We start from the raw sequence: 24,624 nt of genomic DNA on the forward strand, positions 1-24,624 counted from the left end.
ACCCAACCCAATAGGATTCCAAAAGAAATTCAATATCTGCTTGAATTAGCCAATATCTGAATCCTTCCAGGAAACAAATTTAAAAACCAAATCCGAATAGAAAAAAGACCAAAATCAAATACAAATTGGAAAATAAAATCCTAAGTGCTTAAAACAAGAAAAACCCTTTCAAGTGAAAGGTAAAAACTTGCAAGTAAAATTCGAATTAATAATTATATAATAATCAGCTACTTGTCCAACTTCATGCATCGCTCCTTTATTCCTTATTGTCCAAGTAAGCTGCATAACCCATATTTGCGTCCTCTCCAATTGAACATCACCACGAGCACATATAACCAAATCCAAATTAACATATTCATTCCTTGATCCTCATCACACACAAACACACAAAAAATTAAAATTTATTGAAAGGAAATTAACGAGAATAAAAGAGAATGAAGGGGTTGGGATTTTCCAACGGAGAAAATCAATAGAAGCCCCTCGATTTATTTGAAAATGGACAAACACTAAGGAGAGGAGAGGAAGGAGGCGGTTGTGTATTAGATTAACTAAATTTTAAGTTAGGAGAAAAGATGCATTCTCCAATTGTATTATTGGTATTATATTTTTTTGAACAATGTTAATAGTACAAGGAGACGCATATAGGGAGCGATAATTAATTATCTACATCTTGTTTTTCTAAACCCTACTCCCATGTTTACAATACTTTCTGTCTATCTTCTTTAAATCTTCATAAATAATTTATGATAAACATGCAATGCATGCATAATTAAGTGAGTATGGTCAGTGATCCATACATATTAATATTTCTGAATAAAAGAACACGTACATCAGCCATCACAATTGTTGGAAATAATACTAACTATTACAGCAACATAGAGACAATTATATTACATTTAGCAAGACAAGACCAAGATAACAGTTAACGCAACAAAGCATGCAAATAAACAATAAACAATTAATTTATCATCCGTATATTTTTCAATATATGCATATTTGTTAGAAGATATTACAAAAAATAGTAAAAAATAAAAATAATACTGCAACAGTTCCATAAATAACCAAAAAAAAATAAAAAATTTACAAAACAATATTATAACACATTAAAAAAATTTGAAAAATCAAAACGTAAAACTTAAAAAGCCGTGTATCACACAATATAAACTAGAAAATCGGCGTGATGAATTTTTTCACAGAAATCACGTGAGTTTAAAACATTTTATAATATTAAATTTTAAAAATAAATCCGTTAATAAAATATGATTATATATATAAAAATATCATATATTACATTTATTTTTTTAACTCAGTAATTCATCTTCAAGACCCGCAATTCCATCGGGTATGCAATAAAATCAAGTTAGTATCCAGTAGAACTCCAACAATGCAGTAAGTTATCCATTAATTTTCCAACCCCGTAAATGACGTCCATCAAAATCATCATCTAAATTTATAAAACTCGGTAAACAGATGCCGATGGGCTCATAGGCCAAAGTAGAGAAACCGAAAAATAAAATAAAAAGTATTTATAAATGACTTTGCATATTAAAGAGCATCCGGGTGTACATTTGCTTTTGACCCCATATGTTCGACGCAATGTCTGAAAGAGAGAAAATTACTAATTTCAATTTTCATGTGTCATGTAAACAATAAAAAAAATGCTCCAGTAATTTTATATGGTGGAAGAATGAATTAGATTAATATTGTTGTCAATAATGGCGGTTAGAGTTTATTGGGTTGGGATGGGAATCTGATGGTGGTGGTGGTGAAATTGATAAACAAGAGGGGTACACCGGAACCGTTAAGTTTGATTTTGTCGATTTTCACGAAAGTGTTATTTATTTTTTGTATTAAAATTACACGAATAACAATCACATGTCTAACTTAAATAACACCGGTCTACATGAAATATTGACGGATTTAAAACAGATTGGATACAATACAGATTTATAGATCGGATACGATACAGATTTACAGATCAAAAATAGAAATTTTGTAAAATCTGTCTATAGTATATAAAAATATTGTCATATTGCTAAAATTTCAGATAAGGTTTTTTATTTTTTCACATTACCTTACGGTGGTCTGTCTTAAGAACGAGTTTAACTATTGTGGGCTTAATCCTTTTTTATATTACTCTTTTATTTTTGGTGTTTTGATAACTGAGAGAGAGAGTCAGAGAGAGAGAGAGAGAGCAAGAGAGAGAGATAGAGAGAGAAAGCTGGCTAGCCTCCTCGGAGGAGAAATTAAGAAAACCCCATGTCAAGAATTTACAATCCGATGATCTAAAAACTCATACAATTACTGTCTAGACAGAGAGGTACAAACAAAGAAACTGAGACATATGTGTATATGTGTGTATCTCTATGTATCTATATCTTGTTTTTCTTGGTGTGGAACCACCACGTTAATGGTGGATCTAGCTCAAGGAAGAAGATAAAGCTTCATCTCTATTTTATATATTCAAAACTAGAATTTCAGTAAAAATCAAAAAACATACAAGCTGTCCACTCTCTTATATCAAAACAAAAGAAGCAACTAACTCCTAACAAACTAGCTAGCTGGCATCCAGCTGTCAATGAAGTAAGCATGACATAAGGACATGAATCAGCCAATATCCCCCCCTCAAGTTTGAGGTGAAACAGAGAGAAGACCAAGCTTGTCAGCAAAGAAACGATGTTGAGTAGGTGGCAAAGATTTTGTGAGAATGTCAGCCAACTGAACAAAAGTGCGGATATGAAGAATATTAAGAAAGTTGGAATCAACATAATCCCGGATGAAATGGCAATCAACTTTGAGATGTTTAGTACGTTCTTGAAAAACCTTATTCTCAGCAATATACTTGGCAGAAAGATTATCACAAAACAAATCAATAGGAAGGGGAAGAGAAACTTTTAAATCCTGTAGCAAACCTTGAAGCCAAATGAGCTCACTAGTAGTGTAACTCATAGCTCTATACTCAGCTTCACAAGTGCTTTTAGAGGTAGTCTTTTGTTTCTTGGTTTTCCAGGAGATTAAAGCCGAACCAAGAAAAACAGCATAACCAGAAAGAGATTTTGCAGAAAAAGGACAACTGCCCCAATCAGCATCACAAAAAGCTTTCAAAAAGAAAGGATTGTCTGAAGGATAAAACAGTCCCAAACTGATAGTTCCTTTTAAATATTTCAGAATATGAGTAGCAGCAGTCAAATGAGAAGTACAAGGAGCATTAAGAAATTGACTCAACTGCTGTACTGCATAAGAAATATCAGGCCTGGTCATATTCAGATATAAGAGCTTGCCAACAATCCTCCTATATCTTTCAGGATCATCCAATAAATCCCCATCCTTATCAGATAAATGCAGATTAGCAGGAAAAGGAGTAGAAACACTGTGACAATCTTCCATATGAGAATCCTTTAACAAATCAAGAATATACTTTCTCTGATTTAGTAAAATACCAGCAGGAGTCCTTTGAACTTCAATACCAAGAAAATACTTCAAAGATCCTAGATCCTTGATTGTAAAAGCTGCATGAAGAGACTTCTTAACAGCTTGAATATCAGATAAAGAAGAACCAGTGAGAAGCAAGTCATCTACATAAGCAACAACCACGGTAAATTGACCATCAGCACCAACCCTAGTAAACATTGAATAATCTTGAGAAGACTGCTGAAAACCAATCAACAGTAAATGCTTGCAGAGTTCCACATTCCATTGCCTAGCAGCCTGTCTTAAACCATACAAGGATCTTTTCAACTTATAAACCAAACCAGAATGAGGCAATGCATAACCAGGTGGAGGCTGCATATAGATTTCTTCCTCCACACATCCATGCAAAAAAGCATTGTTAATATCCAACTGGTGTAAATCCCAGTCCATAGCAGCTGCTAAAGCAATCAGAACTCGAACTGTAGTGAATTTTGCCACAGGACTAAAAGTATGCTTAAAGTCCTTATTTTTAATCTGTTTATCTCCTCTAGCAACTAATCTTGCTTTACATCTTTGTAAAGTACCATCAGAATTAAACTTGGCTTTATAAACCCATTTACAGCCTATGGCTGTTTTTCTAGGAGGCAAAGGAACAAGATCCCAAGTATCATTATCTTCAAGAGCTTTAATTTCTTGATGCATTGCATCTACCCACTGAGGATCTTGCTTTGCTTGTTGATAACAAGAAGGTTCATTTGTAGCAAAAACATTTGCTAAGGAAACCAGCTCAGAAGTGTCCAAATGTGACAAAGAAGATTCAGTATAAACATTGAATGCTGAACCAGTAGTAGAATTAGGTTTAGGTAAAGAAGCAGAAATAACAAAGTCATCATATTTTTTGGGCATGACTGGAACTCTGTTTGATTTTCTCACATTTTGAGAAGGAAGAAAAGAAGATATAGTATCTGTATCCAACAAATGATTTGTAGAAGGAACAGATTGAGAATATTGAGAAGAATCAGATTCAGAAGATGAAAGAACAGGAAATGAAGGTATAGAAGGAGAATTTTGTTCAGAAAAAACAGTCTCGGGAGAAATAGAAGGATTAACCAGAGGAAAAGAAACAGATTGATCAGTATCAAAACATTCAGAATGAAAAGGAAAGATGTCTTCCTTGAACAAAACATCTCTACTCAGGAAAATTTTATGATCATTTAAATCATATAATTTGTAACCTTTTTGACCATAGGGATATCCTAAAAACGCACATTTTCTGGCTCTAGGTGCAAGTTTGTCAGAAGATTTATAAGCACTATAACACAAACATCCTACAACCTTCAAAATAGAATAATCCGGAAGCTTTTTCATGAGAACTTCATAAGGAGTTTTCCACTGAAGAACAGAAGATGGAAGTAGATTGATAAGGTAGGTAGAAGTCAACAAACATTCCCCCCAAAATTTGACTGGCAAATGAGCATGAATTCTAAGAGCTCTAGCAGTATCAAGTAAATGTCTATGTTTTCTTTCTATGCGACCATTCTGTTGAGGAACACCAGGAATACTTTTCTGATGAACAATTCCATTTTCTTGAAACAATTTTGAACAAAAAATCTGGACAAATTCTGTTCCATTATCTGTTCTTACTGTCTTAACAGAAGCATTAAAGTGATTCTTAACATATGAAAGAAAACCAGAAATGACATAAGGCACCTGCAACTTATTTTGAACCAAATGTGTCCAAGTAACTCTGGAGTGATCATCTAGAATAGTAAGAAAATATTTGGCACCAGATAATGCAGGAGTCCTATAAGGACCCCATAAGTCCAGATGAATCAATTCAAAACATGCATTAGCAATGGTACTAGATACAGGAAATGGCATTTTATGATGTTTAGCTAAGACACAAGCTTCACAGTGAAAGTTTTTGACATTCTTGTATTGATTAGAATCAGGCAAATGTACAAGTTTAGACATAGAAACATGTCCGAGTCTAGAATGAAACAAATCAAGAGAAACAGAGTTTACAGAAATTGAAGAATCAGTACAATTCTTAACAGAAAAGGCAGTTTGGAAATGAGTTGAAATAACAAGTCTGTATAGATTTCCAGCTCTTATTCCAACAGCCTTAACAATACCAGAATCAAAGTCCTGAAATTCACAAGAAGACTGATCAAATTTTGCAATCAGATTATTTTGATCCGTTAATCTTCCAATAGAAAGAAGATTATGATGAAATTCTGGAACATAAAAAACATTCTAAAGAGTAATGTCAGAATTAATGACAATACTACCAACAATGTCAACAAGTTTGAAAGAATTATCAGGTAATGCAATTTTGACAGACCGTGATAGCTTGTGTACATTAGTAAACAATTTCAAATCATTAGCCATATGATCACTAGCACCTGTATCTAGAATCCAACTAGCTGCATTAACTAAGCATGGAATTGATTCAGAAGAAGTAGCAGAAAGAGTACCAGCTAAATTAATAGTTGCAGCAGAACCAGAACTCTGAGTCTACATCATCTTGAGAAATTCTTTATACATTGCAGCCATCAATGCAGAATCCATAGGAGAAGCAGATGAACTATCTCCAAATCCAGATTCAAGATCAAATGGAGAATTCATCATAGGAGTATCTGTAGAAGGTTTAGAACCAAGAACTCCAACAGAAGACACATCAGTAACATTTGCAGCAAATTTGGATGTGCTAGAAGGTTTGCCTTTGTACCAATCAGGATATCCAATAATTTTGAAACAATTTTCTTTTAAATGACCTTTCATCTTGCAATGATCACAAAACTGTTGCTGCTTAAGTTTCTTAAACTCCTCTTTCTTTTTAGCAAAAACAGAAGTATTATAAGACTTCTGTGCAGATTGAGATCCATAATGTTGTCTCATAGACATTAAAGCACTCATTTCAAGAGTAGAAGGAGTTAATCCAATATTATTCTGCTTCTCAATCTGCTGTAACATATGATAGGCCTTGTTAACCGAAGGTAATGGATCCATGCTAAGAATATTCACTTTTGCTTGATCATAAACTTTGTTTAATCCAGAGATAAGTTGAATAAGCTTTTTCAATTGATCAGCTTCAAACAATTTTTTCATCAAGCCACACGAACATTTTAGGAGTGCACCACAAGAACAATCAGGATAAGGATCTAACATTTGTAATTGATCCCAAACTTTTTTCAACTTTGCATAATACTCAGCAATTGAATCATCATTTTGTTCAATTGACATCAATCGTTTATGAAATTCATAAAGCTGTGGCGCAGTAGAATGTCCATACCTCTCTTGAATCTCAATCCAAAGACTCCTTACTGAAGGAGTAAATATGAAGCTTTCTGCAATCTGCTTATCAACAGTGTAAAGTATCCACCCAGTCACCATATAATCATTCCTGATCCATTTCTGCAGATCCTGAGAGTCATCAGCAGGACGAGTTAACGATCCATCAATAAAACCGATCTTTTTCTTAGCACCAAGCGCAAGCTGTACACTCCTGCTCCAATTGAAGTAATTGTTGCCGTTGAAGATTATCTGACCTAGCTGTGAATTAGAATTGTCTCCTGTGGAAAGAAAGTACGGATCATTGTAATTAATAGCAGTATTAACAGGTGTTTGTTGAGTTTGATCATAATCTTGAATCGTTCTACTCGTTTGAGCCATATCTAAGAAGATTAAACGAAAAAATTGCAGAAATTGAGTAGAAAAAAAAAATTGAAGAACGAAGATGAAGATGAAGATGAAATGAAGATTAACGCAGAGAATGAACTAGATCTTGCTCTGATACCATGTGGAACCACCACGTTAATGGTGGATCTAGCTCAAGGAAGAAGATAAAGCTTCATCTCTATTTTATATATTCAAAACTAGAATTTCAGTAAAAATCAAAAAACATACAAACTGTCCACTCTTTTATATCAAAACAAAAGAAGCAACTAACTCCTAACAAACTAGCTAGCCGGCATCCAGCTGTCAATGAAGTAAGCATGACATAAGGACATGAATCAGCCAATACTTGGTCTCTTTGTTTGATCTCCTGTCTCTGTTCTATCAGGGTGTACATTTGCTTTTGACCCCCAGGTGTTCGACGCAATGTCTGAAAGAGAGAAAATTACTAATTTCAGTTTTCATGTGTCAAGTAAACAATGAAGAAAATGCTCCAGTAATTTTCCATCTCTGGATTAGATTAATATTGTTGTCAAGAATGGCGGTTAGAGTTTTTTGGGATGGGAATTTGATGGTGGTGGTGGTGAAATTGATAAACAAGAGGGGTACACTGGAACTGAGGAGTTTGATTTTGTCGATTTTCACGAAAGTGTTGAGAGTTCCAGTGGGCATATTTTGGGAGACTGAATTTCAGTTTACATCTTCTTTACAACCGGGTTCCTCATCTGTTGGATTAATGTGAGGTTCTTATCTGCATTTGTAGTTTTGCAATTTTCTTATTTGGGCAAAATCATGAAATTGTTATGATAAAATCGTATATGCCTATTAAATGGTAGAAGTTTATTAGAAATAATGCTGAGATGAACTTGACATAGGCACTTTTAACCTAGCTAGGAACGCATTTTTGGAGATAAGTACCTTCGTATACCATAACATTTGCCAAACATAACACGTGATTATACCATAAGTAACATCAATGGCCATCCTTGCAGCAATTGTGTATTTGTCATCAATATTGACACAGTTATTAAACAACAATTGTGTAGTTATTGACAGTTTGACATGATTATTAAGGATATTAACATTCAGCGGGACACCCTATTAACAGGTGAGCCAAACCTTTTAAAACAATGAAAAGTATATGTTGAGAAGGCGTATTAGTCTAGAGGCGTTGTCGGGTGGGACAACTACAGTTTATTTTATGTTTTTTAACTGTCATTTTACTTTGGCAACTCCCTAGTTTCTTGTTATCAAATACAACTCAACCAGAAATCAATAGTGCAAACCTTTCTCCATTTGAACAGTTTTAACCCCCCCCTCCCCGGAGAGCGCGGCATTTTGCATATTGACGTAATACAAATGATTTTCTCATTCAGTCATGAATCTTTTGAGTATTTTTTTTCTTTAAAATCAAGTCATTTCTCTTCCTCGTCTTGGGATTAGTTGTGTCACGTGTGGAATGCTATTTGTTTCATCAAGATAAGGCTAGCTGATAACATAACCAGTCTCAACAATGAGGAATATCATATTCAGAGATGAACATCAGAGGATGTATCTACTTACCAAAGCAAGGTTATGTGCAGAAAGTGACAGTATAAGTAAATGTATAGAGTCCAGTTTCATAGTCACATGTGGATAGGAAATGATTTTGAATCAAGGTAATTATTTATATTATGCAATGTTTACTGATTGAATAATGGTTATGATTTTTAAAAATATAAACTTAATTTATATTGAAACTCAACCCACTAAAAAATAGCAAAAAGTGACCAGCAGCAGCTCTTTGATTGTGCATCCTGCCCACCAATGACATAAGATAATAAGATGTTTCGGCTTTAAATTTGTTGGCTACCTATTTAGATACGAAATTCAATCTCTTATAAATCTACTAATAAGAAATCTAGATATATAATAAATGAGCTCCAAATAGTGCATTATAAGTGCCATATATCCTGCATGTGATGTTGACCAATATTGAAGCATTTTAGTAAATAGTTGAGTTAAATTAACAATTCTTATAATCTAATTATTTTGATTTAAATTATGATCAGAACGATGCCTCTACGGTACCTGCCTCCTACAAAACCAAGTTTTCACGTAATATCCAAAAGCCTTCACGAGTCATTACGTAAGTTTAAGATCGATTGGGTGATAGCTCCTAATCCTTCCCCATCATAAATGAATGCCTCACTCAACTAAGAAACTATCCCTTTATAACAGAACTCCAATAATCTTATAATGTGGTTTCACAATATTCCAACTTTGTAGAATTTAGACCATAATTAAATTCTCAAAACAATTTTAAAATAATCAAAATAGTTAACACATATGCATATGTGATCGAGATAAAGTTTAGAGAGAAAAAAAACTAGTTTGAAGACATATTTGAATGTCTTTAATGCTTGAGTTCTTTTCATGACTATTCTTATAATGTATTACCCAAACGCAAATTAGGTATGATGATCCTTTGTATATCTCTATAAAATAGTCAATACAATATTGTTTGTTAATGTGTTTTAACAACGTCAATGTGAAAACGATTATAAACAACTTAGCAAATTGGTATCAAGGCTAGGGCTGAGGAAGAAATCATTGGTTAAGTGTCAGCGACGAAGTGAATTGGTTTCTTGCAGATAGTTTGATGTCGTATTAGTGTTTTCAAGAGAAGCTGTGATGTATGACTCGAGTCGAGTGGGGGTAACTCTATGGGCCTTATTGATGGCCATATCTTGGTGTGTAAGATGAGAGGCATAGCGCTGGCAAATCATAGTTGAGGCAAGAATATTTAGAGTCCAAATAAAAGCCCAAATTCAAAACTAAATTTCGGCCCAAGTTTGTAATACATCATAGCAAAAAGGAAAACCCCAACTCAAGGTTGGGTTTCAGTCTTGTCTTGTCATTCCATCTTCTAGCCTCTTTCCGCCGCTTTTCGCTGTGTTCAGCCTCTTGCTTCATCTTCCTCGTTGATTCAAGTAAGTTATTAACAAATCTAGTGATTATCTCCATAACTCAGTTAATTAGTTATGTCCTTTTTCTTTTCACGTTATAAACATAAATGCAATTAGCATATATTCAATTTACCTGGTATATGTATGATTTACTTGGTGTATATCTGATATGTGTATCATATATTTCCTTAACCATCGTTACATATACCTAATGACAATATTATTTCTGATATTGCATCCAATTAATCCACACTTAGATCTGGACATTTTGATATTTTTGTTGAATTTTAAAATTTGATTTCTTCTTATATAGATTCATTTATGATATTGTATATATATATTGGGGTTGATGAGTTATAAGTTTATGTCAAGTTTGCTAGGGTCTCGTTTAATTTCAACAGTGGTAGATGGAATGATTAAGTTTGTTTATATCTCAGATATAATGGTAAGTTGTTGAATTTGAGGTAAAATTTATTATCATCGTAGATGTGGCAAATTATAAACTTCTATAAACCAAGTTTACTTTCTTTATGGAATCTGCTTCAGTTTGATTTTTTTAATATAAATATTCTGATTTTGGGGCTCTAGATCCTTTTAATAGCCTGATCAATTTGGTTTAGCAGATCATCAGTAAACACTCATATTTTGGATTTGCTCAATTACATGACATCCTAAATTTCCACTTTCCACTTCTCCAAAGCCTAAAATGATTTAGTGGAAGCATTGAAGCTGCTTATCACTTTATATGGTTTACAATGTATATAATATTAGTATCACCCATATTGATGGGATTGTGATCCATAGACCATTAGAGACTTGCAAGGAAAAAGGAAATCCCTGAAAGATGGAAAAGTAAAGCGAACACTAGTCTTTATCATAGTAAATCAAAGATTAAAGTTCTGTGTAAGTATCATAAATTAAAGACAAAATGTGAACATATGATAGATTAGCACATTTCATAGTATCTCTGCATTTTGAAAAATGAATAAATAATAATGTGATATAAAAAACGTATAGTAATTGAGGTGGACCGAACTTTAATGTTTTTATGTAGTTTTTGGCTTCGAATCCGTGAAGGCACTCCTTTTTTATGGTTTTTTTAAAATAATTCTGTCTCAATGTTTCTAAAGTGCTCATTGTTCTCCGTGGCTTTTAAACTGGTCAAGGGTTAGAAAATGATCATGTGGAAATGTTATTACTTAAGTTAAATTGTTTCTCTTGATATAATACACATGTAAGTGGCAAGTATTAATATATAAACATTTATATAAGTTCATACAACCCCATTCCCCTCCCCCTCTTTCTTATTTGCAAATTGTTTGCTTAATTGTGACTGGGTTAATGGAAAATGGGAAAAGCTGCTGTAGAATGTTTGCCTTATGCCCTTTGTGTAAATATACAGTGCTTATTAACAGAACACCTTTTTTTATTGCGGAAAGGTTTAAGTGTTCTAGAAATAGAATTAGTAATAAGTCATCAAGTACAATTTGTAAACTAGTGGTTAGCACAAATACGGTTGATGGTTGAATGTTGATGTTTCTTTATCTGTTTGGCCTGTTCCTGTCATAACATATTTTACATCAAGTAGGATACATGGAGATGGAGGAAGCAAGGGGGGGGGATTATTTAAATTACTTTTTTATAGGGTAATCGTTGGGAAATTGGTGAACACACAAGCAACATTGACTGCCATTTATGTTACTGTGGAGCACAATAAATGCTTGACATTTTCCCTTGCAAATTTAACTCAAACCGCACCCACTCTGCTATCTAAAATTGAAAACAAATATCATTTGAATTGTAGTAATTACCAAGTTATTCCATCCTATTTCTTTGATTTTTGTATCTAGAGTTTAGACTAAATACTTAAGATGCTTACTAGGAAGTCTGCATTATAATGTTACAGGTTAACTAAATAGCTAAGATGCTCACTAGGCAGTCTGCAAATTCAAACAGACCGGAGACGATGGCTGAAGAATTACAGTCCGAGTCTGAGAATTGTCCTGCTTCCTCGGGTATAAACATATCACTTAATTACATAATAGTAACTATCCACAAGTTCCGTACAACCTTGAATAATGGTACTAACAGAAGGATAATACTGGGGTTCATGTTGAAGAGATTGTTGACAGTGAATTTGTGTCTTGCAGGGGAACATTGGTCTGCTAAAAAAAATAATGTTGAGAAAGTAAACAATTGTTCTGGGAAAAAAAAGGGAAGACCAAAGAAACATATAGGTTTGGCGAATGATCTCCTACCACCATTTACACACACGTGCACACATATATACATATATGTATAGAATTTGAAGATATTCTTTGTTAAGAGTATGTTGAACTAATTATCTGTAGGTGAGAGAAGCACATGAGCGAATGATGAGGATGAATATGTTAATTTGGATTTGGTTATGCGTACTTGTGGTGATGTTCAATTGGAGAGGATGCAAACATGGGTTATGCAGCTTACTTGGACAACAAGGAATAAACGTGTGTGGAAAGCACAGAACCAGATCAGGCCCATTCTAGCCTGAGATACGGGGGCCCAAACTTGACTCTACGTAAACTTTGCTAGTCATACCTGATAAACCAACTTGACCTGCACGTGGGAGCCATAAACTTGTTCATACGCAATTGTCTTCTGTTTTCTGTTTTTTATCGTAGTTAACTCAGTGCCGCTTTCAAGTACGCACTAGATAAAATTTATGGGTCAGTAAATCAGGTGAAGCAAGATAAACCAAATTTAAACAACAGTCTCTGATTTAAAAAGCATAATCATAAATTTTTCTTCCATGTAATACAAACATGTAACTAAAAATATAGTTATTCCCTTTTTTTCTTCTTTTGAATTTTGAATTTTTTATTTTCCAGTCATCTTTCATTTAAAAAAAATGTAAATACTTAATATATTTTTAACAATATATTTTTTTTACAAATGCAATTTTTTTTTTGCTAAGTATATATTAAGAAACGAAAAAATAAGGGATTAACCCAAACTCTATGACAAGCCATAGAGGGGAACTATCTATAACCAATCTACAAGCAGATTGGAGATAGAAAGCAAAAAAATATCAAAATATCAAGTCAGGCCTACTACAAACTATCTTAGTAAACTTTAGAGATCCAGATAATCTAGCTTTAAAATAACCATAATCTCATCAAAAAGTTGTTGTGGACCAAAGCATTCTTTATCATGAGCTCGAGATTTTTGTTCCCTCCAGATGTGATAACAAAAGATCTGTAAGCAATATAAAGAGAGAGCTCGCAGAGGCCTATCAGAAATCTGAAGAGCCAGCTCCAAACAGTGAAGCCAAGAGTCACAAAAAATATGCACCTTCAAAATGTGAGAAATCATCCCAAGCACACAAGCACTATAAGGACAATGCCTAAGAATATGATTATCTGTTTCAGTACCTCCAATGCACAAGTAACACAGTTGAGTGCTAGTAATGCCAAAGCGAGCTAGACGAGTAAGAGTAGGGAGACGTCCATGACAAGCCACCCATTGATGATGCGCATAGCGATAAATCACAAATTTGTTCCAAACTGCAGGAGCCCAAGAGACCTCATGCTCCTTGTTCCTAAGAGAGTTCCAAATATCCCAGTTTGTTACCTTAGTTACATCAACACCTGCCCAAAGAATTTTGTCTTCTCTATCAAGATGCACCTCCGGGAAATTAAATCGATCAAGCCAACGGAGAAGAAGAGGGTCGATATGATGATGCCTAGAGTTGGGCCTAGGCAAAACGCAGGTACCAGAATGAAGCAAAACACTAACCATTGCATTGCTAGTTAACCTACATTGACGAATGATTAGAGAATACAAAGTGGAGGCCAAACAGATGCCTTCCCACCAGGGGTCAAACCATAAAGAGGTAGAGCACCCATTCCCGATAGCATAGGTAATGAACTGAAGAGCAGTAGTGCAAGATTTGAGAATCTTCTTCCATATCCAAGATGAATCAGTAGGAATATGCACTCTACCAACAAAAAAAAGCAATAGAGAAGTCCAAGAATTGATCCTAGCAGAGAGCTTGTCAATGAGAAGAATGCAGTCATTAATGCAAAGTTGAGCAGAGATGAGAGGCACTCCAAGAAATTTAACTGGTAGGGAACCTCGAGGAATACCACAGCTAGTATCAAACCAATGCAAAAAATCTGCAGAGGCATTACAAATAAAACTAGAGCTTTTATGTACGCTTGGGGTAAGGCCACTCATCGAAGAGAAGAGAACAATGTTATCCATGATATGCTTGACTGAATCGACATTAGCATGAGCAAAAAACAAAACATCATCCGCAAAAAACAAATGAGTGATGTCCATATGTTTACACTTGAAATGGTATTTAAAGTTAGGGGGCCTAGGTTTCAGTAAACAAGATAACACATTCATACATATGGTGAACAAATAGGGTGACAGGGGGTCACCTTGACGAATGTCTTGAGCACCAGCAAAATAACCATGCACAATACCATTAAGTTTCACAAGGAATTTAGGAGTGCATATGCACGCTTTGATCCAGGAAATGAAAGTGGCATTGAACCTCATCTTCTCTAAAGAGGCAAGAACAAAAGACCATTGCAACGAATCAAAGACCTTGTGTAAGTGAATTTTGAGAGCACACGGCGGAGCACCTGTTACCCTGTCATAACCTCTAAAAAGTTCTTGAGCCAAGAGAACATTATCTGAGATAACTCTACCAGGTATGAAAGCACTCTGAGCAACATCAATAAGAGAGGGGAGAGCTGTCTTCAAGCAAGAAGCAATGATCTTGGAGACACACTTGTAAAAAATAGTGCAAAAGGATATAGGACGAAAGTCTTTCATTTGTGCAGGAGTTTGAATCTTAGGTATCAAAGCAATGAAGGTAGAATTATGCACAGGGTGCATAGTACTAGTCTCAAAGAAAGCATGCACAACTTCACAAAAAGAAGGCCCCGTGATATGTCAAGTTTCCAAGAAGAACTCAACATTCAGACCATCGGGGCCCGGCACCCTGTTCTTCTTCATCTTCTTTAAAGTGGAATGAATAAGATCATTCGTGACTGGAGCCTCTAATTGACAAGATTGAGCTTCTGTGATGGTGGGGCATTGAATGCTCGAGAGATTAGCATCAACACAAGGAGAGGCCTTCCCCAAGAACTCCGTGAAATAGTTAACTGAAACAGTAGCACAATTGGCTTGACCATGCACCAAGCCCATTGAATCCTCAAGAGCTAAAACTTTACTAGAATTCCAATTTTCTTGCATTGGTTAAAGAAAAAAATGTTATTCCCATCCCCCTTATGCATCCATTTGACTCTAGCCTTTTGAAGTAAGAAGTGCTCTTGTTGAAGAAGACATTGAGCCAACTTTTCAGAGAGAGATTTCTCAAAAGCGAGCAAATCACAATCCTTGTGAAGGACCAGTTTATCTTGAACCACTCGGAGAGAAGCTCTAGCAGAAGTCACATTATCATTGATATCACCATGATTTTTGTTGAGCTCCTTAAGAGCATTCTTGGTAAGTTTAATCTTTCTAGCAAGCACAACCATAAGATTACCAAATAAGACAACCTGCCAAGCACTCTGAACAGTTGACAGAAAATTTGGCAACTCAAGCATATAGTTAAAAAATTGAAAAGGTTTACCTAATTTTTTAATCTGCATAAGCTCATGAAATAAAATAGGATTATGATCCATAATCCCTCTGTTTTTGATGAAAGCATTCCCTTCTGTGAATTGAGAAAACCAAAGACCATTGGCTAACATTCGATCTAAACGTTTATGAATAGGGTCATTAGGCCTCTTGTTATACCAAGTGAAAAGATCCCTCACTGTACGCACGTGCCGAAGGCCAACTTGCACAACACAATCTTTAAAAGACTGCATCTCCGGGGTCCAATGCTCTCTACCTCCAGAAACCTCATTTAAAGACAAAATACAGTTAAAATCCCCCAAGACACACCAAAGCATGAGACAAGTGCCGAGAGAGCTCAAATGAGACCAAAGAGCATGTCTATCCGCACCATCATTGAAAGCATAAACAAAAGTCACCAAAAAATGAATATCTTTCTCAATAAAATGAGCATTGCAAGTAATATGTTGAGCTGAGCTAGAGTGCAAAGTAATGTCCCAAATATCTGGATTCCAGCCAACCCAAACAAGACCATTATAATGGTAGTCATAATTAAACAACCACTTCCAAGCTCTATTAATCTTTTTTGAAATACAAACTGCATTATGTAACTTGACTTTGGTTTCTAACACACCTATAAAATCTAAATGATTATCTAAAATAAACTTAATCAACTCATTCTGGTGGGGGCTCTTATTTAGCCCACGCACATTCCATGAGGAGAACCTCATCTAAGTCTGCGAAGAATAGCTGATTGCCCCCACCCCCTAGCTTGGGGCTCTTCCTGTTTACAACCAATGTGAAGCCATCCTCATCAGTAATAGCTTTAGAGTGTGGTTTAGGGATGTTAGGTTTAGGTGTTGAAACACCAAGCCCAATGGCCACCTCCTTATGCACCGGTGTCTCCTCAACAGTAGTAGTAGTGCTTTTACTTCTGGTTCTCTTCCTTCCAGAGGTGGAAAGGTCAACAATTAGTCCTTCTGCAATAAGCTCCATATACCTTGGCAAAGCCTCAGTATCTTCATCCTGGGCTTCATGCTCAATTGTGTCAAGGGGAGGAGCCTGCACAGTGGGCCTTGCATCAAAGTTCTCCAAATCATCCTCAAGGACATGATTAACTTGTTTGGGCTCATTAATTTGAATATCATCTCCATGTTGGTCATCATCAAGAACCACATCACACCCTGCAAGTTCACCAATGATAGTGGGATTAATATCATCAACAAGAGGCGTCTCAAAACCTTTGTCACCCACAAGTTGAGCAGTCTCTGCGCACCGCTTATCAGTCTGGGGCTCAATTGTGACTCCATTAGATGGAGGATCCATTTTTGGCCCGTTTGTGCGAGGTTGCGTCCCAACCCCGGATCTATTTCTGGCTCGAGGCGCAGGCCTCACAGCATCAGGGTTATTAGCACAACGAGATAGAGAATGGCCAAAAGCTTTGCACAAGCTACATGAGAAAGGTAGCTGTGAGCATGACTAACACTTTGACAAGTTCTTCCTTTCCTTCATGATCTAACATAGGAACCCAAACAAAATCAGGTCACGGAGCAGCATACGATAACTGAACCTGAACCTGTGCAAACTTCATTGGTTCAAATCTAGAGGTATTATCATCAAATTTGAGTGGCACCCCCACTGCTTTAGCAATAAAACTCAGACCTTCACGAGACCAGTACGAGTGTGGAATATCTACCAGTTTAATCCAACAAGGCACTGTATGAATAACATTTCTCTTAAATTGGTTCCCCTCCATCCAAGGCACCAAGTACAAGGTTTTGCCTCCCATTTGAACAGAATGCAATCTGAGTATTTCATCCTTCTCTTCCACAGTTGTGAATTTGAAGGTGAAGTACCCCTTAGAGCTATAAAAAAATTTACTCAACCCTTTGTTTTTCCACATCTTGAAGCCTTGCTCACGAACAAACTTGAAATCAAAACTCCCCCCAATAAAATGACCAATCAAGCTAGAATCCCAAGACTTTCTAGCATATTTGAGAAAATTAGTGGGTGGCTTCAAAGTGGCAGGCACATCCTCATTAAACATGATGCGAGCATTATCACAATTCTGTGTGCTAGTACTTGGAACATTTTTTGTAACAATATTTCTCCACGAGTTACCAACAGTGGCATTAGGAATCACAATTTCAGTAGCCTCAACATTAGTATCATTAGGGACTAAAGTTAAGACTCCCTTATTAACTTGTAGATGATCTTGTAGAGACTCTAGAGAAGCAGGAAGCAAGTCTCTAGACATACCTTGTGAAAGAACCTTAGTTTGAGCATGACTTGTTGTTGGAAAATATGGGTATAAGTCTCATATTGGTAAGTCATATTTTTGAGCATTATGACTAAAAGATGTGTGAGATATGATGATATTCTCTTAATAATGGAAATTATTATTTTCCATTAGAATTTGGCTCAAATATTATGGCATAAATTAATTTGATTTTGTTTCAGATTAATTGATATGGTGTATGTCTTGATCTGATCCTGTTTCAGATTATTTATGGAATAGAGTAGCTTGCAAGTATTACACCGATTCCATAATTAATGATATTTAATTATGGAAAAGAGTAGCGCACAAGTCTATCTACACCTATATAAACACCTCTAAGGCGTTAGGGTTAGACACACCAAAACATATTTGCCTCTAAACACAAATCTCTCTCTCTCGGTGATAGTTTCGTGCTCGTTCAAGCTCGCTGAAGGTGCTCGTTATCCGTAACGCCGCCGCTACCTCGTTTTATCCTGGGAGGCTATCGACTCGCACATACGGTGAGAGGCGAAATAGCTTTAAGGAGACAGTTTCAACTGGACTCGAGGATCTCTCTTCTGTTTATATCTTTTCTTCCTCCGTTTGATCTCGTTTACTCACGCACACACTTGTTTGATTATTTGTATTAATCGCAGATTGTTTTAACAATCTTAAAGCTATTTTTTTTTATATACATCTGTGACTGATACATCTGTATCTGCTTGTTTTGTTGAGTAACAGATCGATGGAGAACCAAACTGTGAACGATTCGATGAACATGACGGTTGATCCCAACGCACAGATCACTGGATCTGATGGGGTTCACCAGCAGCCGATTAACCCTAACGCACAGATCGTACGGTCTGATGGGGGTCAAACGCCTGTTGGACATGTGCCTTCGGAACATGTGCCTGTGGGACACACTGTCATTGGACTGTTTAGTGTTCCTCTTGGACAGATATCGGCAGGATTCACTCCTCCGATCATACCTGCGGTGCCTACTGGTGTGCATACACCTGTAGTACAGATGCACGTACCATCTGTTCCACCCGTGGTGCCTGCTGCACCTGTTATGCCAACTGTGCCTGCTACACATGCTGAAAAACCTGAGAAGTTCAACGGAACGAACTTCAAACGTTGGCAACAAAAGATGCACTTTTATCTGACCACGTTGCATATGGATCGCTTCCTTAAGGAAGAACCACCGTTGCTCACTGCTGAGAGTAACATGCAGACTGTGTATGCTGCTGATGCTTGGAAGCAATCCGACTACATCTGTCGGAACTATGTGTTAAATTGTTTGTCTGACTCGTTGTATAACGTATACAGCGCGAAGCCAACAGCTAAGGTCTTATGGGAGTCACTTGACCATAAGTATAAAACCGAGGACGTTGGGGCAAAGAAGTGGATTGTTGGCCGCTTTCTTGATTATAAGATGGCAGACTCTAAGACTGTGGTCAGTCAGGTGCAGGAACTGCAGGTGATCATTCATGACATTCATGCTGAGGGAATGGTCATAAGTGAGTCTTTCCAAGTTGCTGCTGTTATTGAAAAGCTTCCACCTGGATGGAAAGATTTCAAGAACTACCTTAAGCACAAGCGAAAGGAGATGTCTATGGAGGATCTTATTGTTAGACTTCGTATTGAAGAAGACAACAGAGGGTCCGAGAAGAAAGTTAACGTTGCCACTGAGAAGGCAAACATGGTGGAGCATGCTCAAAGCTCCAAGCCCAAGAAGGCTAATTCTGGTAAAGGGGCAAAGCTGGCACCCAAGGGAGGGATTTCGAAGTCGAAATTTCAAGGGAAGTGTTACAACTGTGATAAAGTTGGTCATAGGTCTTCTGACTGCAAGAAGCCCAAGAAGCCCAATAAGAAGAAAGAAGCAAACATGGTAGAGAATATCTCCAAGGAGATGGGTGACATAGACCTCTGTGCTACGGTCTCTGAAGTGAACCTGGTCGGTTCTAATCCACGTGAATGGTGGATTGATACTGGTGCTACTAGGCATGTTTGCTCAGACAAGGCGGTTTTCTCTAGCCTCAAAGCTTCCGATGCTGGTGAGAAGCTCTACATGGGGAATTCAGCAACTTCTACCATTGAGGGTGAAGGCACGGTGATCCTGAAGATGACCTCTGGGAAGAATCTGACTTTGAAGAATGTACTTTATGTGCCTGATATTCGCAAGAACCTTGTGTCTGGTTCTCTGTTGAATAAGCATGGCTTTCGCATTGTAATAGAGTCAGATAAAGTTATTTTGTCTAAGAGTGGTATGTTTGTAGGCAAGGGTTATTTAACTGATGGGCTTTTTAAGCTCAATGTAATGTCCGTTAAGGACGATAATGAAATGAAGAATTCTTCTGCTTACTTGCTTGAGTCTCCTAATTTATGGCATGCTAGATTAGGACATGTAAATTATGACACTTTACGACGTTTAAGTGCAAAAGAATACATACCTAAACTTACTATCGATTCAAAACATAAGTGTGAGACTTGTGTTGAGGCAAAATTAACGAGATCATCATTTAAACGTGTGGAAAGGAACACCAAAGTGCTAGACCTAATACATAGCGACATATGTGATTTAAAATTCGCTCCAACAAGAGGAGGAAACAAGTATTTTATTACATTCATTGATGATTGTACAAAATACTGCTATGTATATTTGTTGAAAAGCAAAGACGAAGCTATAGATAAATTTAAAATCTATAAGAAAGAAGTTGAGACACAACAAACTGAGAAAATCAAAACGATACGAAGTGATCGTGGAGGTGAATATGTTGAACCGTTTGGGGAATTCTGTTCACAACATGGTATAATCCATGAGGTCACTGCACCATACTCCCCTCAGTCAAATGGTGTGGCTGAAAGGAAGAATCGCACTCTGAAAGAGATGATGAATGCGATGTTGTTAAGCTCTGGGCTCCCACAATCGATGTGGGGAGAAGCCATCTTAAGCGCAAATAATATTTTAAATATTACGATGCGCAAGAATAAGGATGTAAGTCCTTATGAAATGTGGAAGAAAAAGAAACCAAGTTATCAACACCTGAAAGTGTGGGGGTGCCTTGCAAAGGTACTGATCCCTACACCGAAGAAGGTGAAGATAGGTCCTAAGACTGTGGATTGTGTCTTCATTGGATATCCTCCACACAGCACTGCATATCGGTTTCTTGTTCATGAATCCAAGATTCCTGATATTCAAAAGAATACCATTATGGAATCAAGGAATGCCTCATTTTTTGAGACGATGTTTCCCTGTAATCCAGGAAACCAACAACCTACGACGTCTAAACGATCTCATGAGTCTGTAGATGACGATAATGGGAGTGACGAAAGTGAAGACGAAAATGTGGGGGTAGTGAGAAGGAGCAAAAGACAACGAACGGAGAAATCCTATGGGTCTGATTTTATGACCTATTTGCTCGAAGAAGGTGACCCAAAAACTTATAAGGAGGCGGTTACCTCACCTGATGGGCCTATGTGGAAAGAGGCCATCAAGAATGAAGTTGATTCAATTATGCAAAATCATACTTGGGAATTAGTGGACTTGCCAACTGGTTGCAAACCATTAGGTAGCAAGTGGGTTTTCAAGAAGAAGATGAAAACTGATGGCACTATTGATAAGTATAAGGCCAGACTTGTAATTAAAGGATACAAGCAACAAAAAGGCCTTGATTACTTTGATACATATTCTCCTGTAACGAGAATAACGTCCATAAGGATGATGTTTGCTATTGCTGCAATGCGTAATCTAACTATACATCAAATGGATGTGAAAACAGCTTTCCTAAATGGAGACATAGATGAAGAAATCTATATGGAACAACCTGAAGGGTTTGTTGTCCCAGTACAAGAAAGGAAAGTGTGTAGATTGGTGAAATCATTGTATGGTTTGAAACAAGCGCCTATGAAATGGCATGAAAAATTTGATGAGGTCGTGCTGGCCAATGGTTTCAAAATCAATGAATGTGATAGCTGTGCGTATTACAAGGATAACGAGAACAGCTATGTCAAGGAGAATGACAATGGCTATGTCATGATGACACTATATGTAGATGATCTACTTATTGCTGGAAGCAATGATAAAGTTATCAAATCTACAAAGGACATGTTGAAATCAAGGTTCGACATGAAAGATATGGGACTAGCAAATATAATTCTGGGAATTCAAATTTCTAGAACATCTGAGGGTCTCGCATTAAGTCAACCACATTATGTTGACAAGATCCTTGAGAAGTTTCTTAAGGATGACTTTGAGAAAGCTAGGACACCTGTGGATATGACTTTGCACCTATCCAAGAACAAAGGTGTAGCTGTTTCCCAATTGGAATACTCGAGGATAATTGGTAGTCTGATGTACCTCATGAGTTGTACAAGACCAGACATTGCATACTCAATTAGCAAGTTAAGTAGGTTTACGAGTAATCCGGGAGCTGATCACTGGAAAGCGATTATAAGGGTACTAAGGTACTTGAGGGGAACTCGAGACTATGGACTGCACTATGGCAGATACCCAGCAGTATTAGAAGGATATACTGACGCAAATTGGATATCTAGCAAGAAAGCACTTAAGTCTACGAGCGGCTATGTGTTTACATTAGCTGGAGCGGCAATATCATGGAAATCCTCAAAACAAACGGTGATAACTCATTCCACGATGGAAGCTGAGTTTGTGGCACTAGATAAATGCGCCGAAGAGGCTGAATATCTACGTCAGTTTCTGGAGGATATTCCAAGATGGCCAAAGCCTGTAACTGCGATAGGGATTCATTGTGATAGTCAATCCGCTATTGGCAGAGCGCAGAGCACGATGTATAATGGAAAGTCTCGTCATATACGACGACGACACAGTTCCATTAGACAATTGATCTCAACCGGAATTATCACTATTGACTATATACCGTCAAAAGATAATATCGCGGATCCACTAACCAAAGGGTTATCAAAAGAAGTGGTTGAGAAATCATCGAGAGGGATGGGCCTTAAGCCTATTGCTTAACGGCATCATGGTGGACACCCAACCATTGCTGACTGGAGATCCCAAGAACTTGGTTCAATGGGACAACTAAATCATGATGACCAAATTACTGTGGGGGTAACCCCTGGCCTGTTCCTATGATGAGGAAACAGTGAGACCCGTAAGGTACGAGGTTAAGCTTTGAGCTTTTAATGATCTTTGATGAATACATGGAGCTCAGGAGTGAACGCATGGAATTCAGTTGAGTAAACGCGGGTTACTCTATAAGATAAAGATCACCTATGTGGGAGAGAAGTGGGGCCGCTTCAAAGGAGAATTGCGAGGCACAATTCTTTAGAAACTTCTGCAGAACCAGGACGATGTTCCATGGCCAAAATGGACATACTCATGAGAGCTGAACGAGTCAGAAATGATATAGTGATAAGTATATCATCGTTTACATAAACGGTCGAACAGTTCAAGGACAAGCACGTCTACTGTCTACCAGTAAAGTCGGTATGCTTACTCGAGCGAAGGTTCAAGGAGCATTCTCTACCTATCGTATGCTATATCTGATCGAAGAAACTATCACCAAGTCAAACTCCGTGTCTGTCTGTCTGTCTAGTGTGTGCTACTAAGATCACCAATCTCACCCATGTGGGGGATTGTTGGAAAATATGGGTATAAGTCTCATATTGGTAAGTCATATTTTTGAGCATTATGACTAAAAGATGTGTGAGATATGATGATATTCTCTTAATAATGGAAATTATTATTTTCCATTAGAATTTGGCTCAAATATTATGGCATAAATTAATTTGATTTTGTTTCAGATTAATTGATATGGTGTATGTCTTGATCTGATTCTGTTTCAGATTATTTATGGAATAGAGTAGCTTGCAAGTATTACACCGATTCCATAATTAATGATATTTAATTATGGAAAAGAGTAGCGCACAAGTCTATCTACACCTATATAAACACCTCTAAGGCGTTAGGGTTAGACACACCAAAACATATTTGCCTCTAAACACAAATCTCTCTCTCTCTCGGTGATAGTTTCGTGCTCGTTCAAGCTCGCTGAAGGTGCTCGTTATCCGTAACGCCGCCGCTACCTCGTTTTATCCTGGGAGGCTATCGACTCGCACATACGGTGAGAGGCGAAATAGCTTTAAGGAGACAGTTTCAACTGGACTCGAGGATCTCTCTTCTGTTTATATCTTTTCTTCCTCCGTTTGATCTCGTTTACTCACGCACACACTTGTTTGATTATTTGTATTAATCGCAGATTGTTTTAACACTTGTAACTGAGTCAGGAGAGCAGGTTGTACGCACGTTTCCAACAGCGTGACTGTGGGAGTGCTCTAGACCCTAACTCGGACCCGTTTCATGGTGGGTAGAACCTCCATCAATAATGAGTTGAAGGCCTCCATTCAATCTTTGTGCAACAGCAGGAGACAGTGGTGCATCAAACATAACATCTGCTTGTTGAATGTGAGCAAATTCATTCTCAAAATCCAAAGCTTCAAGTGCAGCCAAAGGTTGAGGGACAGGTGGTGGAGCAACATAATTATGTCCAATGAGTTGAGACATTTCATCAGAATCCATGCTACGTGAGTTTTCAAAGTTTCTTGAACCCATAAAGTGAGGAAGTGAAGAAACTGAAAGATAGAAGGGTTCTTGTTATATGGGTGTTAAAATAAAGGTAATGAGGTGGGGAAGAAGAAATTACTAAGCGTGTATAGGGTAGAGATGCACAA

The 24,624-nt window shown here is 37.0% G+C and overlaps 1 protein-coding gene and 1 long non-coding RNA gene across 2 annotated transcripts; one reads left to right on the forward strand and one right to left on the reverse strand.

Moving 5' to 3' along the window:
• The first annotated feature begins 2,170 nt into the window (after positions 1-2,170).
• Positions 2,171-12,276, forward strand: LOC141667058 (uncharacterized). The gene is made up of 4 exons (XR_012552462.1): positions 2,171-2,320; positions 7,478-7,827; positions 11,944-12,052; positions 12,188-12,276. It is a non-coding gene; the product is annotated as an uncharacterized LOC141667058 (long non-coding RNA).
• Positions 12,277-15,250: 2,974 nt separating this feature from the next.
• On the reverse strand, positions 15,251-17,907 carry LOC141664571 (uncharacterized). The gene is made up of 3 exons (XM_074470526.1): positions 17,210-17,907; positions 16,361-17,100; positions 15,251-16,248 (listed from the first exon to the last, which is right to left on the reverse strand). The coding sequence occupies exons 1-3, from the start codon at positions 17,905-17,907 to the stop codon at positions 15,251-15,253; spliced, it is 2,436 nt and encodes an 811-aa protein (XP_074326627.1).
• Positions 17,908-24,624: the final 6,717 nt, after the last annotated feature.

Source organism: Apium graveolens, chromosome 6, assembly GCF_009905375.1.
Source record: "Apium graveolens cultivar Ventura chromosome 6, ASM990537v1, whole genome shotgun sequence".
Taxonomy (NCBI): Eukaryota; Viridiplantae; Streptophyta; class Magnoliopsida; order Apiales; family Apiaceae; genus Apium; species Apium graveolens.

Bases quoted from the DNA above. Each gene is read 5' to 3' on its own strand.
- LOC141664571 (XM_074470526.1), bottom strand. From the start codon at position 17,907: ATGTCTAGAGACTTGCTTCCTGCTTCTCTAGAGTCTCTACAAGATCAT. The intron at 17,101-17,209 runs GTATGCTGCTCC...TTTCTCATGTAG, and splicing joins CAGGTTCAGGTTCAGTTATC to CTTGTGCAAAGCTTTTGGCC. The intron at 16,249-16,360 runs GTGCGTGGGCTA...TACATAATGCAG, and splicing joins TGAGGTTCTCCTCATGGAAT to TTTGTATTTCAAAAAAGATT.